This window comes from Mustelus asterias, chromosome 17, assembly GCF_964213995.1.
Source record: "Mustelus asterias chromosome 17, sMusAst1.hap1.1, whole genome shotgun sequence".
Classification (NCBI taxonomy): Eukaryota; Metazoa; Chordata; class Chondrichthyes; order Carcharhiniformes; family Triakidae; genus Mustelus; species Mustelus asterias.
Window position 1 is genome coordinate 76600422 of NC_135817.1, and position 17444 is coordinate 76617865.

The 17444-nt window shown below is 45.7% G+C and overlaps 1 protein-coding gene across 1 annotated transcript in view; it reads right to left on the reverse strand.

Moving 5' to 3' along the window:
• Window positions 1-10672, reverse strand: part of LOC144506088 (transmembrane protease serine 2-like) — a 41181-nt gene extending 30509 nt beyond the window's left edge. Inside the window, exons 1-4 of the mRNA XM_078231905.1 lie at window positions 10652-10672; window positions 5947-6106; window positions 3692-3778; window positions 1071-1178 (exon numbers count right to left, since the gene is read on the reverse strand). Coding sequence (XP_078088031.1) covers window positions 1071-1178; window positions 3692-3778; window positions 5947-6106; window positions 10652-10672 — 376 coding nt within the window. The remainder of the gene's footprint in view (window positions 1-1070; window positions 1179-3691; window positions 3779-5946; window positions 6107-10651) is intronic.
• Window positions 10673-17444: the final 6772 nt, after the last annotated feature.

Consider the following 17444-nt stretch of genomic DNA (forward strand, 5'->3'; position numbering starts at 1 on the left):
CAGTAATTTCACTGCAGTGTTAATGTAAGCCTACTTATGACTAATAAATTAAACAAATAAACTTTAAGGGTAGTCATTATCGTCAGCTTTCCTCAAATTATTCTTTCATGTTCTTTCATTTTTAAATTCCACTAAGAAAAAAACAAATATTTTTTTCAGGGCTTGGTAATATAAACACTCAACTAAAGTAAATACAGTAGAGTCATAGAGTTTACAGGCATGGAAACAGGCCCTTCGGCCCAACTTGTCCATGCCGCCCCTTTTTTAACCACGAAGCTAGTCCCAATTGCCCGCATTTGGCCCATATCCCTCTATACCCATCTTACCCATGTAACTATCTAAATGCTTTTAAATGACAAAATTGTACCCACCTCTACTACTACCTCTGGCAGCTCGTTCCAGACACTCACCACCCTCTGTGTGAAAAAAATGCCCCTCTGGACACTTTTGTATCTCTCCCCTGCCCTCTAGTTTTAGACTCCCCTACCTTTGGGAAAAGATATTGACTATCTAGCTGATCTATGCCCCTCATTATTTTATAAACCTCTATAAGATCACCCCTCAGCCTCCTCCATTCCACAGAAAAATGTCTCAATCTATTCAGCCCCTCCTTATAACTCAAACAATCAAGTCCCGGTAGCATCCTAGTAAATCTTTTCTGCACTTTTTCTAGTTTAATAGTATCCTTTCTATAATAGGGTGACCAGAACTGTACACAGTATTCCAAGTGAGGCCTTACCAATGTCTTGTACAACTTCAACAAGACGTCCCAACTCCTATATTCAATGGACTGACCAATGAAACCAAGCGTGCCAAATGCCTTCTTCACCACTCTGTCCACCTGTGACTCCACTTTCAAGGAGCTATGAACCTGTACCCCTCGATCTCTTTGATCTATAACTCTCAGTAAATGTGGGCAAATGTCATGTGATCAAAGGTCACATGATTAAATCTCCAGAGATGCTTCAAACCAGAGTTGGCAAGCTAGATTTGCAGGAAAGAAGAAGAAAGTGAAAACACATTCAATGTAAAACAGACACAAAGCAACGGCATAGCAAAATCTTTCTTACAGCATTCTTCATCCCTGCCATTGTGGCACTGAGGTATTCCATCACACCACTGTGAGGGGCTCACACACTCATCATGCTTTCCACAGGGTATACAGTTGGAAGTCGAAACTAAAACAAGAAATATAAAAGATTAAAAATGACTTTTTGGGCAAAGACCTTCGTCCTTGGACCTGACATATACATATAAAACCTCGATGCTCTTTTAGAACAATGTGTGGCATTGAAAGCTCCTCCCGCAACCGCACCCCCTGCCCCCCTGCCCCCCCACCAAGGCAGACTTCTGGGGCATTAGATTGGGCAAGGGGGGTCATGACTGGGGACTCTGCTCCCTTCATGCCTCTGTCCTGATTTAGCCCATGGTGGAGAATCTTGCGGATGGCCTTCCCACTCTGCTACCAATTGGCACCCCTTGAGTGAGCAATTCGTGCCCACTAGAAACAAGAGAAAAAAATTAGACCAATGTTTATCCCTCAACCAACACTAAAACAGACGGTATTACTGCATTGCGATTTGTGGCATCTTGCTGTGCAGAACCACGCTGCCACATTTCCTGCGTTACAACTGTAACTATGTCCAACAATTACTTAATTGGCCATACAGTGCTTCAGAATTTCCTCAGGTCATGAAAGGCACTATTTAAATGCAAGTTCTTCCTTTCTAAATCTCGCTGCACCAATATAATTCCATTCATTCTATACATACGGGGCGGGATTTTATGGCCTCGCTCATTCCGAAACCATAAAATCCTGCCCGAGGTCAACAGACCATTCCATGGTCCGCCCCCTCGCCCGCTCCCATTCCCGTGGTGGGCGGGGCGGTAAAATTCCAGCCATGATGCCCAATTTTCTTTTTAACGTCTCTACAAAGATTTCCATGTTAAATGTCATTTCCCATTTGTCTGCCTAATTGTGACATTAACCTAAATCTTGGAGAACCTTCAGCTATATCTTCCAGAAAGGGGTTCACTGACAGTGGGAGACCTCATGGGCATCCTCCGTTGATTTTCCCACCAAAACATTGGAGAGATTCCAGTGGAATGATCATTGAGCCGACTGCCACTCCGCTCCCAGTTTATCATCTCAAAATGAAACCGCTCCTATCTCGCTCGACCCAGGGTGGGCGAGATTACTCCAAAGTTATGGATTCCCACAGCCTACCAGTTGCCATGAATCAGGTAAGTTTAAAGGTCCAGCCAAACTGACAAGTCAGGGAGAAGGTAAGTGGGCAGGGTTTGGGGGCACAGGTTTGATTCAGGCTGAGCCTCTATTACCTGGGGTCAGGGTCATGTCAGGCCAGAGGCAGTGGGGGTAGGCAAGGTTTATCTGTTCGGGTTGGGCCTGGTGAGGGAGGGCCTCATTGTTGGGGGACCAGTCATGTCGGATCAGGCTGTGGGAGAGAAGGGGTGGGTTCTGAAGAGGAGGGTGTGCAGGTGGGTTTTGGTGGGGTCAGGTTGGTCCTGGTGGTGGTTGAAGAAGGTGGAGAGTTGGGTGGGTGGGGGTGTGGGGGGAAGGGGTTGGGGCCAGGAAGTGGTTGGGTCAGATCTGGGGGAGTGTGCAGTCGGGTCAGGCCTGTTGGTGAGGGGAGAGGACGGATGGGAGAGAAGTTCAGGTCTGGTTGGGCCAGCTGGTGGAGGTCGGGTTGGTCTTCTTGGGTCAGGCCAGGTGGAGCAAGGTCAGGCTGACAGATGGTGGTTAGGGGAGTGATAGGGTGTGGTGGCGGGGCGTTGGGGGGGGGGGGGGCGGGGGGTGGTGCAGGTGTCCCATGAGGGTTGGGTGGGTAGTTGGTAGTACAGGTGGGAGGGAGTCCTGTTGGGACCCGGATCTAGTTGGGGTGGGAGGGTGTAGGGGGAGACCCGTGGGAGGTCGGGAGTGGTGGGTAGTCCTCTGAGCGGTCAGAGGTCCCAAGGGGAAGGTTGGGGTGGGTCAGTACAACAGTTACTCAGAAGCTCTGGATGGTTCTTCTGACCTTTCCTGGGGAACCGTTCAGATAGAATCATAGAATCCCTGTAGTGCAGAAGGAGGCTACTCGCCCCACCGAGTCTGCACTGACAACAATGCCATCCAGACCCTATCCCCATAACTCCATGCATTTACCCTAGCTAGTCCCCCCTGACACTATGGGGCAATTTATCATGGCCAATCCACCTAACCCGCACATCTTTGGATTGTGGGAGGATACCGGAAGAAAGCCACGCAGACACGGGGAGAACATGCAAACTCCACACAGACAGTGACCCAAGCCGGGAATCGAACCCGGGTCCCTGGCGCTGTGAGGCCGCAGTGCTATCCACTGTGTCACCGTGCCGTGGAAACCATCCAAAGTCTGTGATTTAAATTGCATTATCAAATGGTTCCCTTATACAGAGCAATTGCCCGAGTGAAGTTTGAATTTCCCGGACATACATACCTTGAGGTGCTGGAGATGGGGATTGGGGTGGGGCTGGGGGGAGGGGTGGGATGGGGGAGGTCGGAGGGGTTCCGAGTGCAACTTTGACACACCCCCTCCCAGGTACACAGCCCACGGCCCAGAGGTTATGGACAATTACTTTTTTTTTAAATTCCAAAACTTCACATGTGTAACACAGAAGTGAAAAAATTGGCTCTGTTCTTCCGAATACTCACTGAAATACCAGACAATGGTCGAGATAACTCCCAAGGAAAACAGCACGCCCCCGGCAATCAAACCAATCAGTAAGTTTTTCCTTTTAGCTGTAACGACAAAGCGCATTAGAGGAACAAATACGTCACATTGAGGTAGTTACCCATCCGATAGACAGCACGTCCATTTTAAATAGAATTACTCAGCTCAGGATGGACAATGCGGCAAAGACACATGTGCTGGTATTTATGCTCAACACCAGCCTCCTCTGACCCTTCGCCATCCAACCCCATCCACATAACCTCCTATCCGTTTCTCCCTCATGAATGTCGCCAGCTTCCCCATTAAAGTTTTAAAGTTTAAAGTTTATTTATTTAGTGTCACAAGCAAGGCTTACGTTAACACTGGAATGAAGTTACTATAAAAATCCCCTAGTCGGCACACTCCGGCGCCTGTTCGGGTACACTGAGGGAGAATTTAGCATGGTCAATGCACCCTAACCGGCACGGAAACCGGAGCACCCGGAGGAAACCCACGCAGACACGGGGAGAACGTGCAGACTCCACACACAGACAGTGACCCAAGCCGGGAATCGAACCCAGGTCCCTGGTGCTGTCAGGCAGCAGTGCCACCAGAAGCAGGAGGAGACCATTCAGCTCTTCGAGCCTACTCCGCCATTCATTTTGATCATGGCTGATCATCAAATTTAATATCCTGATTCTGCCTCCACCCCCACCCCCCCGCCCAAATCCCTTGATCCCTTTAGCCCCAACAGCTATATGTAACTTCTTCTTGAAATCACACAGTGATTTGAGTGTACATCCAATAATAGTGCAATGTGCAAACTCCACACAGACAGTGACCCAAGCTGGGAATCAAACACGGGCCGCTGGCGCTGTGAGGCAGCAGTGCCGCCGTGGTCCATTGTCCACCGTGCCGTCTTCTGCTGCAGACAACAGCACAATAAATTTACACCGACAAAAGTCCTCTCCTTTGTCATTCAATACAGAGATTTAGATAAATGTGACGGTTCGTAGTTGGCAGAAGATTTCATTTGTGGTGAATGGTAAGCAACGCAAAGATGTTATAAGTTGGCACACCAACTTCTGCTTTGAATCAGAATCTGGGGGATTAAAGAAGATTCAGGGCAGGACTTGGAGGAATGGCATGAAAATGAACGACTCGTATTTCTGGGGGTAAATGTTGATATTACAGCTAACCTGTTTTTATAACGTTGCTTACTTAGTAATTATCCTTTATGTAAGAAACCTCACAAACTGGAAGGACAGGTAGCAGCTCTTTTTGATATTAATAATAACACAAAGCATTGATAGACTTTTGTCCCCCTGTAGATGGTTATTATGTATTGCCGAGTCAGCTTTGGCTGAGTGGCAGCATGTCCACCTCCTCACTCAGAAGGTTTAGGGTTCAAGTCCTGCTCCGGAGGCTGGGCCACGTCATTTCACTTGGCGTTTCAGTGCAGTCCTGAGGGAGTCCTGCATCAATCACTGCGTAAGTGTTGAATCCAGGCTGTGTCGGCTTTCTCAAGGGAATGTAAATCTTTCAAAGGAGAACAGAGGCCTTCGCCAGGTCAATAGCTGTCCCTTGACCAACATTGTTATTTGTGCTGTGTGTAAATGGGCTACCATATTTCCTACGTCACACACAGTGACCACACCTCAAATTAAATACTCCATTAGCTGAAAAGAACTTTTCAATGCCCTGAGGTCATGAATGGTGCAACACTCCCTCAGTACTCCATGCAAATTCAGCTGAGGTTAGACTGGAGTTAGTGATCTGTTTAAAAGTTTCATTTATTAGTCACAAGTAGGCTAACATTAACACTGCAATGAAGTTACTGTGAAGATCCCCTAGTCGTCACACTCTGGCGCCTGTTCGGGTACAACTGAGGAAGAATTTAGCACGGCCAATGCACCTAACCAGCACGTCTTTGGAGTGTGGGAGGAAACCGGAGCACCCGGAGGAAACCCACGCAGATACTGGCCGAACGTGCAAACTCCACACAGACAGTGACCCAGGCCGAGAATCGAACCAGAGTCCTTGGCGCTGTGCGGCAGCACTGCTAACCACTATGCCACCATGCCGCCCTGTGGCAAACTATAACTAGTGTTGCTGCATTGCCCGGGAATGTGAAAGTGCCTCATAATGCAGGCGAGAAGGAGAAAGTTTCCTACCCATTTTATTATACCAGAAATGTGTGTAACAAGCTCTAATCCCGGGCAGCGCGTAGCTTAATCCAGGGAGAAGAGGTGTATACCTGGCACAGCGATGAAGCTTCTCCGGTTGAATGATGGCCCCCCATAAATTGGAGGCTCAAAGACATTGTACAGTGGTGGGTGATGTCGGGGAGACGTATACTCTTGAAATATATGATTTGTACTTTGCGAATATTTCGGACTCATGTAGGGACCGCCTCCCTGAAAAAGAAACATCTTCGCGTGAAGAGAGTTTAAACGTCAATTTTGTCCCCACATCCCCCCAATATTTTGACTGACTTCTAATTATAATGGAGTTAGAATGTTCTCTGTGGAAAGCAGGCAAGCAATCTGTACTGGGGATCCGGGTTTGAATCCCGCCACGGCAGATGGTGGAATTTGAATTCAATAAAAAATGTCCGGAAATAAGAATCTACTGATGACCATGAAACCATTGTCGGAAAAACCCATCTGGTTCACTAATGTCCTTTAGGGAAGGAAATCTGCCGTCCTTACCTGGACTGGTCCACATGTGACTCCAGAGTCACAGCAATGTGGTTGACTCTCAACTGCCCTCTAAGGGCAACTAGGGATGGGCAATAAATGCTGGCCCGGCCAGTGACACCCATGTCCCACAAAGAAAAAGGCCTCACCTCAATCATGAACATCACCTTCTAAAAAAAGGTGTAACAAAGCGAGCGTCACGGTGGCACACTGGTTAGCATTGCTGCCTCACAGCGCCAGGGACCCAGGTTCAAATCAAGCCTTGGCTCACTGTCTGTGTGGAACTCACATGTTCTCCCTGTATCTGCGTGGGTAATAATGTCCTTTAGGGCAGGAAATTTGCCATCCTTACTTGGTCTGGCCTACATGTGACTCCAGAGCCACAGCAATGTGGTTGACTCTCAACTGCCGTCTGGCAACTAGGGATGGGCAATAAATGGTGGCCAGTCAATGACGTCCATATCCCACAAATGAATTTTTTTTAAAAATCCATTTATCAGTCACACTGAAGTTTACTGGGATGCGACAGACTCCATCCATCCTGAACTTTGCCCTCCTCGATTCCTAAGCTTCAGAGAGTGAAGGAGCACCGAGTGGAGGCTACGCTGCCCATGTCAGGTCATGAGACTCTTGGAATGGCGAAGGGTGGCATCAAGTCTGGATGGCTTCTAATGTCATCGGTGACCAATTTACCGGAGTTGGGAGACCCACCGACAGCGGGGAGGGGACGAACGGTTACAGAGAATAAACAAGGGGCACAGATGCTGGTCTTGATGTGGGTGGATTGAGCACTGGCAGTTGGGGGGCAAGGAAGCATTGAGAGTGGTGAGAGGCACTGACATTGGCGTAGGGAGGACAGAGTGGGGTTAGGGGCCACTGGCAGTAGGTGGAGGGGACACCGACAATAATGGTGGGAACGCTAGTAGTGGTGGGCCTGAGGACTGGCAGTAGATGGAGGGAGCTCTGACTGAGAGGGGGCACTGGCAGTAGTGAAGGGGCACTGACAGTGGGGCTTGAGGGCACTGGCAGTGGGTGGAGGGAGCATTTGAGCAGTGGGTGAAGGGTTGGCAGTGTTTGGAAGGAGAACAGACGAGAAGATGATGGCCTAGTGGTATTATCGCCAGACTATTAATCCAGCTAATGTTCTGGAGACCCAGGTTCGAATCCCACCACAACGGATGGTGGAATTTGAATTCAATAACAAATATTGGAAATTAAGAATCTACTGATGACCATGAAACTGTTGTCGATTGCCGGAAAAACCCATCTTGTTTACGAAAGTCATTTACAGAAAGAAATCTGCCATCCTTATCTGGTCTGGCCTACATTTGAATCCAGAGCCACAGCAATGTAGTTAACTCTCAACTGGCCACTGAAATGGCCTCGCCAAGGGCAATTACTGGCCAGCCAGCGATGCCCATGCTCCGTGAATGAATAAATGAGACAGTAGTTGGAACTCACAGTGGCTAGGGGCACTGATGATGGGTGAAGGGAGCACTAACTGGCAAGGGGCAATGAGAGTGGGACTGGGGTCACTGGCAGTGGTTCAGAAGCACTGAAAGCTGTGATGGGGGGGGGGGTCATTGACAGTGGTATAGGAGCAACATTGTCAGTGGTTGGCATGTATCTTAGACACTGAGATTTACAAAGATACATGGATGTTACAGCACAGAATTAGGCCATTCAGCCTAGCCAATCATTTTGACATGTACAACAAGTTGCAGCTTAGTCACCTGTTCTTTCCTAATCTTGCTTCTTTATCCACCTATCCAATCTATCCTTGAATGGGGACATTGTTCATGCCTTAATCACTAACCCTGAAAATTAAGTCTCACAAATCCCTGCGTAAGATAATATCAAGGATGAGCGACTGACTTTAGTTATGAGGAATCATTAGACAAAGTGGGCTCTGTTTGTTGGAACAGAGAATATTAAGAGGAGATCTAATCAAAGTGTCAAGATTATGAAGTTCTTTGATAAGGAAATGGAAGAGATTATTTGACTGGGTTGGTAACAAGAGGTGAGTAAATCCAAATAATTGTCTAAAAGATCTTAGGAGATTTTCTTTGCACAGAGTGAGAATCCATAGCTTTTAAAAATGAAGTGGAGAATTATTTCAAGGAGAACAATGGCACACAAACTCATAGGAAGAGCTAATGGAACTCTTTGATTTGATTTATTTTTGTCAATGTGTCGGCTGGTCCGTGACCTCAGACTTTTGTATCTTTTTCCCGAAGGAAGAAGGTGGAAGAGAGAATGTCCGGGGTGCGTGGAGTCCTTAATTATACTGGCTGCTATGCCGAGGCAGCGGGAAGTGTAGACAGAGTCAATGGATGGAAAGCTGGTTTGCGTGATGGATTGGGCTACATTCACGACCTTTTGTAGTTTCTTGCGGTCTTGGACAGAGCAGGAACCATACCAAGCTGTGATACAAGCAGAAAGAATGCTTTCTATGGTGCATCTGTAAAAGTTGGTGAGAGTCGTAACTGACATGCCAAATTTCCTTCTGAGGAAGTAGAGGCATTCTTAATTATAGTGTCGGCATGGGGGGGACCAGGACAGATTGCTGGTGATCAGGACACCTAAAAACTTGAAGCTCTTTGGATCGTTCTTTTAATCGTATGGTGGGTTGAATGGCTTTGCATAAGCAGTTCAGTTCTATGGTCTCTAGAAATTAGTTAGGGACTGTTTCTGGGCACTAACAAGTGCTGTGTAAACAGTGCACCCCTCTAACCGCAAGGCCCTAATCGACTTGATGTTTTATTAATATAATTTTAGTGAGCTGCTGTTGTCTACTGCCCCTCCACAGGCACCATATCCATTTTACACTGCTGAACATCACCTTGCTGGCAGCGGCTCTGAGTTTAGTTCCTGTCTATAAAATAATGAGGGGCATAGATAAGATAATGGTCAACATCTTTTCCCAAAGGAGAGCAGTCTAAAACTAGAGGGCATAGGGTTAAGGTGAGAGGGAAGATATACAAAAGGGTCCAGAGGAGCAATTTTTTCACACAGAGGGTGGTGAGTGTCTGGAATGAGCTGCCAGAGGTAGTAGTCGAGGCGGGTACTATTTTATCTTTTACAAAGCAATTAGACAGTTACATTGGTAAGATGGGTATAGAGGGATATGGGCCAAACATGGGCAATTGGGTCTAGGTTAGTGGTAAAAACTGGGCGCAATGGACAAGTTGGGCCGAAGGGCCTGTTTCCATGCTGTAAAGCTCTATGACTCTAAGAGCAGCAACTGGAAACATAAGCAGAGGGGATTGGGAATACCCTGGAATCAGGGGAAGCATTCCTGCCCCTCCTGGCTCAATGGGACTGATATTTCTTTTCTAAAAAAAGAGCTTATCTTTTCACACTTGCCATAACGACTCCTTAAGAATTCCCATAAATGTGATTTAGCAGAGGGAGCCTAAAACAGACAAAGGATGAGGAAAAGTTGACAGGTTGGGCTTGTATCTATCAAAGTTTAGAAAAGTAGGAGGTGACTTGTTCAAAACCTTTAAGATCTTGATGGTTATTAACAGGGTGGATGTGAAGAGGATGTTTCCCCTTGTGGGAGAATCTAGAACTAGGGGGGGGGTCACTGTTTAAAAATCAAGGGCGGAATTTCCCCGTCCCGCCCGCCACGGGAATCGTAACGAACGGGACAGGATCATGCAAAGGTCCGTTGACCTCGGACAGGATTTTCCGGTCTTGGGGATGTGTACATCCAGAAAATCCTGCCCAAGGAATCATCCAATTAAGATAAAGAGGAGGAGAAATTATTTCTCTCAGTGGGTGCGAGTCTCTGGAACTCTCTTCCTCAAAAGTCAGTGGAAGCAAAGACTTTGAATATTTTTAAGGCAAAGCTAGATAGATTCTTGATTAACCAGGGGGTGAAAGGTCATTGGGGTATACAGGAACGTGGGGTTGAGGTTTCAGTCAGATCAGCCTTGATCTTGTTGAATGGCAGAGCAGTCTCAAGGGGCCGAGTGGCCTAATCCTGCTCCGAATTTTTATGTTAGTATTCACAAGGGCCTAATGCCTCTTTTAAATGGCAGCCAAAGGTGCCTGAAATATAAAACCCAAACAGGACAGATTTCTTCCCATCTCCTACAGGGCAAAGACCCATGGTTATGCCTGTTTTGTGAGGTCCAGTTTCTACCACTGAAACAAAAAGGTCAAAACTGTAGAAAGAGGGTCAAAATTTATCCAAAAATAGCCCCATGTAAAGAAAGTGAACATAAAACAATGGTGCAGAAGAAGACTTGTACTTACCGTGTAATTGATGAAAGACATGTTTCCGCAAATTCAGACTTTGTACGAACTCTAACCCCAAGTCTTGAGACGCTTGGTGGAATCTGAAATGTGGAAAAGGAAGCTGCTTTGTGAGGACAGGTACCGATGAGGATGGCACAAGAATTGACAGAACAACTGGTTTCAAACTTAATTAGAATTTCAGAAAGACCCTCCCAATCTCCCAGCTTAACCTCATTGGCAGATCAATGATTCACTTAATGGGAGGCGAGACTGGGGATCTTAATCCCAAAAGCATTGTTTAAAGTTCAAAGTTTTTTATTTATTATTCGCAAGTAAGGCTTACATTAACACTGCAATGAAGTTACTGTGAAATTCCCCCAGTCGCCACACTCAGGCGCCTGTTCAGGTCAATGTACCTAACCAGCACGTCTTTCAGACTGTGGGAGGAAACAGGAGCACCCGGAGGAAACCCATGCAGACACAGGGAGAACATGCAAGCTCCACACAGACAGTGACCCAAGCTGAGAATCAAACCCGGGTCCCTGGCGCTGTGAGGCAGCAGTGCTAACCACTGTGCCACCGCGCCACCCTCATTGCGGCTATGGGAGAAAAAGGTCACATTAAATCATTCAGGATCATTGGATAATTCAGCGCCAGCAACATTCCAAATAAAAGATGACACCAAAGAGTGCGACCAACTGAGTTGATATGGCTGTTACCACTCTTTGCTCATTAATGCAGTATAACTACAGCATGATTGAAGTTCTTAAGAAACCAACAAGGCTCTAATTCAAAGAATAGTCTAATCAATGGAGATAGCTTCCACCAAAGCTTTTTAAAAATACATTCATAGGATGTGGACACCACTGGATGGGGCCCATTGCCTATCCTCGATTGCCTTTGAACGGAACGGTTGGCAAGGGCATTTCAGAAGGGCAGTTAAGAGTCAACCACATTGCTATGGCTCAGGAGCCACATGTAGGCCCAGACCAAGTAAGGACGGCCAATTTCCTTCTCCAAAGGGTATCAGTGAACCAGATGGGTTTTTGGGACTGTTACGTGTTGACTGGTAGCTACCACAAAAAGAAATAAGTACTGAGATTGTAGTGGGCTGTAGTAAAATAACAATGCAGGTTTATTGAGAAGGTGATGCTCATTCCAGGTCTAAGATGGAAGAGCCATAAAAGTCCACGAATATCTCTGCTTACGTCACTGCAGATGATGTGACGTTATGCCAGAAGAGATACATCCACTGTAAATGCATAACATCCCTCCCTCTTTGCTTCTTTAGTCCTCAAACTACGTTTCCCAATGTTTCAACAGCAGACCCAATTAAGCAGTCGATACATTACTTTACACCATTATTTTCCACATACACAATTAGTAAGACAGTGTCTCAGGGGGACGTTTATTTCTTTTGGGTTGTACTCAATGCTCTGGAACTTGGCTAGTCAAGACCTTTGGGGTGCTCTGGCGGCACAGTGGTTAGCACTGCTGCCTCACAGCACCCAGGAACCCGTGTTCCATTCCCGGCTTGGGTCACTATCTCTGCGGAGTCTGCATGTTCTCCCCGTGTCTGCATGGGTTTCCTCTGGGTGCTCCTGCTTCCCCCCACAGTCTGAAAGATGTGCTGGTTAGGTGCATTGGCCATGCTAAATTCCCTCAGTGTACCCAACAGGTGCCGGAGTGTGGCGACTGGGGGATTTTCACAGTAACTACATTGCAGTGTTAATGTAAGCCTACTTGTGGCACTGATAAATTAACTTAAGTGCCCTCTTTTTCTCCATTTGGTAATTCTTCCTGTGAAACTATTTCAGTGTCAGCTTTCCTCGTGTTGAAGATTCTTCGGAAATAGCATTTGCATTTATCTCTGTGGTTAGTCTCTGTTCAGATGTATCACTATTTAACATTCCTGATGTAACTATTTCTGGTGAAGCTTCAGTGAATTCACTTCTTGAGGCTAATACCTGGTCAAGATGATGTCACCAAGCTGTCTCATTATCTGTCTGTATGGGTGTAAGATATTGGATGTTTTTGCTTGGAGAACAGCCGGAAGACATTTTTCACTAGCTTCTTGCTAGCACTCGGTCTCCTTGAGTAAATACTCTCCATAAGACGATAAGACCATAAGATATAGGAGCAGAATTAGGTCATTCGGCCCATCGAGTCTGCTCCGCCTTTCAATCATGTCGGATATGATTCTCACCCCATTCTCCAGCCTTCTCCCCGTAACCCTTGATCCCTTTATTGATCAAGAGTTTTGTTGTCTCCTGGCAATCCGTGCTTATTGTTGGCGTTCGACAATATCTGAAGGATTGGTATCACAAGATCAAACATTGTTCTAAGCTTCCTTTTTAAAAGCAGCATTGCTGGTGAATCCTGTGTTGCTGTGTGTGTGGTGTTCCTGTAGGATAATAACTTGTTAACAATGTCAAAGACCATCTCTGCAACCTACTAGCTAAAGAAGAAATACCTTTACATGGCCCGAAGATTGTTCTCAAGCATTTATGACCCGTCAAAAGTGTAAAAGTGACGCCCATAACGTAGTGATGAAATTTTTAACTCCGAATATTTAACTCAAATCTTCCTTTTCCAGCAGCACATAATTTGTTTTTGCGCTAGTAAGTATTCATGAAGTAAAGACTATATCGGTTGCTCTTCTCCTGAGGGTGTTGTGTGCAAGACAACTGCACCTACCCCATAGGATGATGCATTGCAAGCAAGTTGTCATGTGGAAGTTAAAATGTTCAGATTGAAGTTTCATAGTTTGGAAGTTAAAGTGTTCAAATTAAAGTTTCATGCCTTCTCTGTACAGCAGTGGAAAATGTTTATCAGCTTACAGAACTTCAAAAGGAGTCAGTCTCTGCTATTCAGCTTGAACAGGCTAATCTTCATCATTGCAGGCCCCATAACATTCTGCTTTTCAGCTTTCACCAGAGAGTGAGCAAGACCAGATTTTTCCATAACAAATATCAAAGGCGAGATATGGGGATATGCTGTGCAAATGAAGGATTAGCAGGTCAGTTTTCCATCGAATGAGAAAGGGCGAAAAGCCAGGATTTAATTGGAGAATATGTATACAGATGAAGGGGTAAAGAAAAACTGTTTGTTTCTGATTTACTGCAATTGACTATAATTGCCAAGTTGTTTGTTTGTATCTTCAGAAATACTTGCAGGACAACTGTAAGCTGGTTTCTCCTTGAGCATAAGTCATTAAAGGCCTCACATTGGATCATGCATGGTGTCTATTGCTGTTTGTTCTCAAGTCGACTAAGAGTGCCTAAGTTTGCTGGTACCCAGGATCCCTGACAGTAACTTCAACTTGGGATTGAAGTGGAACTGTTAACTCTGACTTCCTTAAAGTTTCTTCACCTCTTCATAAACTCTTCCACATTCTTCTATCCAGTGCCTTGCCTGTTTGATGCAGCAAAGTGTGCAGTGGTTTCCGTAGCGTTGCTAAATTTGGAACAAATTTACTATTATTGATTATCAATCCTAGAAATTAACTCAGTTGCCTCACATTTTGAGGAAGCGATGCTCCTAAAATTGCTTTCATCTTTTTTGGTTCCTTTGCAAGCCACCTTTGTCAATGATGTGATGCAACTAATTTATGGATGTCTTGTAAAAGTCACACTTTTCCTTTTCCACTCGGAGATTATGTTTTTACAGACATTCCAGTATAGCGTCCAAGTTCTTCAAGTGCTCTTGTTCGCATAAACCTATGATGAGAATATCATCTAGACAACACTGTACACCATTTATTCCACTTGAAATTTGATCCATGGATCTCTGGAATTGAGCAGGTGCGGGTGTTATCCTGAATGGCAGTCTCCGGAATCAAAACTGACCTTTGTGTGTCACGCTAATGCGTAACAGTTGTGAAATTGCTGCCACATTCATTTGCTAGTACACTTGTGACAGATCTATTTTACTGAATTTCTGGCCTCCATACAGTCCTGCAAATAAGTCTTCAATCAGCAGCAGTGGATATTGCTCAGTGCACAATACTGGGTTAATCGTTGTCTTGAAATCTCCACATACCCTTACTGAATCATTAGGTTTCAGCACAGTCTCAATGGGTGTAGCCCAATCACTTGTAGTAACTGGTTCAATGACTCCTGTTTGGACTAGTTTTTCTAGTTCTTCTTCAACTTTGGCATATGATACTGTTCTGGCTTTTAGACATTTTGACGTACCATCTGGCTTAATTTTGAGTTGGACTTCAATCCAACTCCAATCATTGAACCCAGTGAGTTTTCAAACACACTTTTGTACTTTGTCAGAAGTTGCTGTAGGCCCATGTTGCTATCAACCAGATGATTTACAGCACCCCCAGTTGAGTTTGATTTCCCCCTACCAGGCTTCACTGAATAAAGCAGGAAAGTTTCCGCAAATAACGTGGAGAGGCAATTCCGCTGTTTCTCTGCTCATTTCTACTTTTACATTGATGTATCATTTTCATCCTTAGAATCACATTTGCTGGTTTCAATGGTAAATGCTTAGATATCAATGATACGCCAACCCCAGTATCCATTGCCATTTTGATTTGTTTGCCATCCCAAGTTTTGGGAATACCCAAATATGTTGTGAATCAATATGCGCCAACGAAACTCCTTGGGCGGGACTTCATGGCCTCGCTCGGGCGAGATCATAAAATCCCGCTCGAGGCCAACGGAGATTTCCATTCTGGGAACCTCGCCCGCCCCGATTCTTGAATGGGCAAGGTGATAGGGTTTCAGCCCTAGTGTCAGCTCTTCAACTTGTTTTGGCACCTTATCTTCTAATGTGTCTTCATCTTCACTTGACACCTCATAGACTTCTCCTGCAGACTTTGGGTTTTCTTTTTCTTACACACCTTTATTGTGTTGTGGAGGAGTTTGCCGTGTCCAGCAGGCTTTGGCAATATGGCTCTTTTTGCCACAATTCTTTCAATTGTTTTCCCTACTCTGGCATTCCCCCACTGGAGCAGGGAAAGGTCCCCAGTGATGCACATTGGTGACATGCCTGTGGCTTTGCAGGCTTATTCTTTGTGGTCTCCATTTTGTGGATCTTCACCCCGACTCGTATCTGTGAAGCCTCTTTCACAGCCAGCTCCATTGACACTGCAATGTCCACTGCTCATTTCAGGATCTGCGCTCTTTCTGCAGTAGCTTTCTCATTCCGGAGTCCACATACCAACCTATCGCGAAGAGTATCATCAAACGCCGCACCAAATTCGCAATATTTAAGTACGGATTCTGCATCTTAGAATCTTAGAAACCCTACAGCACAGAGAAAGGCCATTCGGCCCATCGAGTCTGCACCGACCACAATCCCTCCCAGGCCCTACCCCCATATCCACCCACTAATCCCTCTAACCTACGCATCCCAGGACACTAAGGGTAATTTTAGCATGGCCAATCAACCTAACCCGCACATCTTTGGACTGTGGGAGGAAACCGGAGCACCCGGAGGAAACCCACGCAGACACGAAGAGAATGTGCAAACTCCACACAGACAGTGACCCAAGCCGGGAATCAAACCCAGGTCCCTGGAGCTGTGAAGCAGCAGTGCTGACCACTGTGCTACCGTGCCGCACTTGGAATTCTACCCACTTTACTGAATGGTAAGCAAGTTTAACCTTTGTTTCTTGCTTACTCATGGCTTCTGTTTCTTCGAAAGCTTTTTGTAATGCATCGGAAGTTCTTGCCCCGCCTTTGATCGACTTTTCGATCTGGAGTGCTGGGTTTCGTTTTCGACTGGTAGCTACCACAGAGAGAAAAGCAACGAGGAGCCGCACTAGTGGGTTGTAGTAAAACAGGATGCAGGTTTATTGAGAAGGTGCTGCTAGTTCCAGGTCTAAGATGGAAGAGTTACAAAAGCACTTCTTCTTATATCACTATAGGTCATGTGACATTATGCTAGAAGAGACGCAACCATTTTAAATACATAACAACAACAATGGCTACGTGGTCATCATTAATTCAAATTTCACCATCTGCTATGGTGGGATTTGAACCTAGATCCCCAATGGGTCCCTGGATCTCCAGTCCAGGGACAACACCACGATGCCACCACTTCCCCTTGGTGATAACTGTCCAATGACCCAGCCTCATTTTGAGCACTATTGGGTTTTAAATTACCTCTGGCAAAATCTTGTAATTGTATCATTCTGAACCATAGATTTTCCGTCTCCTGTCCGTTTGGCCTACCCTCCTTGAGCTTCAGTTGCTCCACTCTGTGTTCAGCTTATTGCTAATTTCATTGCTCTTATTCCTTTGTGATTGTTGCAGTTCCCATTCCCAACATCAGCTTCTCATGGACTTCAGCCGCTTCTTCCCAGTCTGCTCTCTTACCAAGGCTGGAAGCCAACTGTGCCTGAAGTTTGTTCCTGTCAAAACAAAATAATATTAAATGGAGAGAAAAAGAGAGAGAGAGAGGGGGAGAGATGCCCCCAAAATCGAAGAGAGAATAAAGGACAAATGATGATCCGAAATGAAACAAGGAAATATATTTAAGAAAGAATTACAAGACTAATTACCTTGCTTCCTAATAGCGTCAATGCACTCCAGTGTGTGGGAAGGAATGCATAGCAGGAAAATGCCAGGTCCAGTTCCCCGATATATATGTCAGTCTCCACATTCCCAGGATAGAATACCCCTTACCCTGTTGTTACCTGTGTTCTTGTCCAAAGTGAGAATGGTTCTAGGGCTGAGGGATTTCAATTATGTGGACAGACCAAAAAAGCTGGGTTAGAGCAGAGAAGTTTAAGTAGAAACCTGACAGAAGTGTTCAAAATCACTCTTTACAGAGAGTGAATGAGGAGAAATCA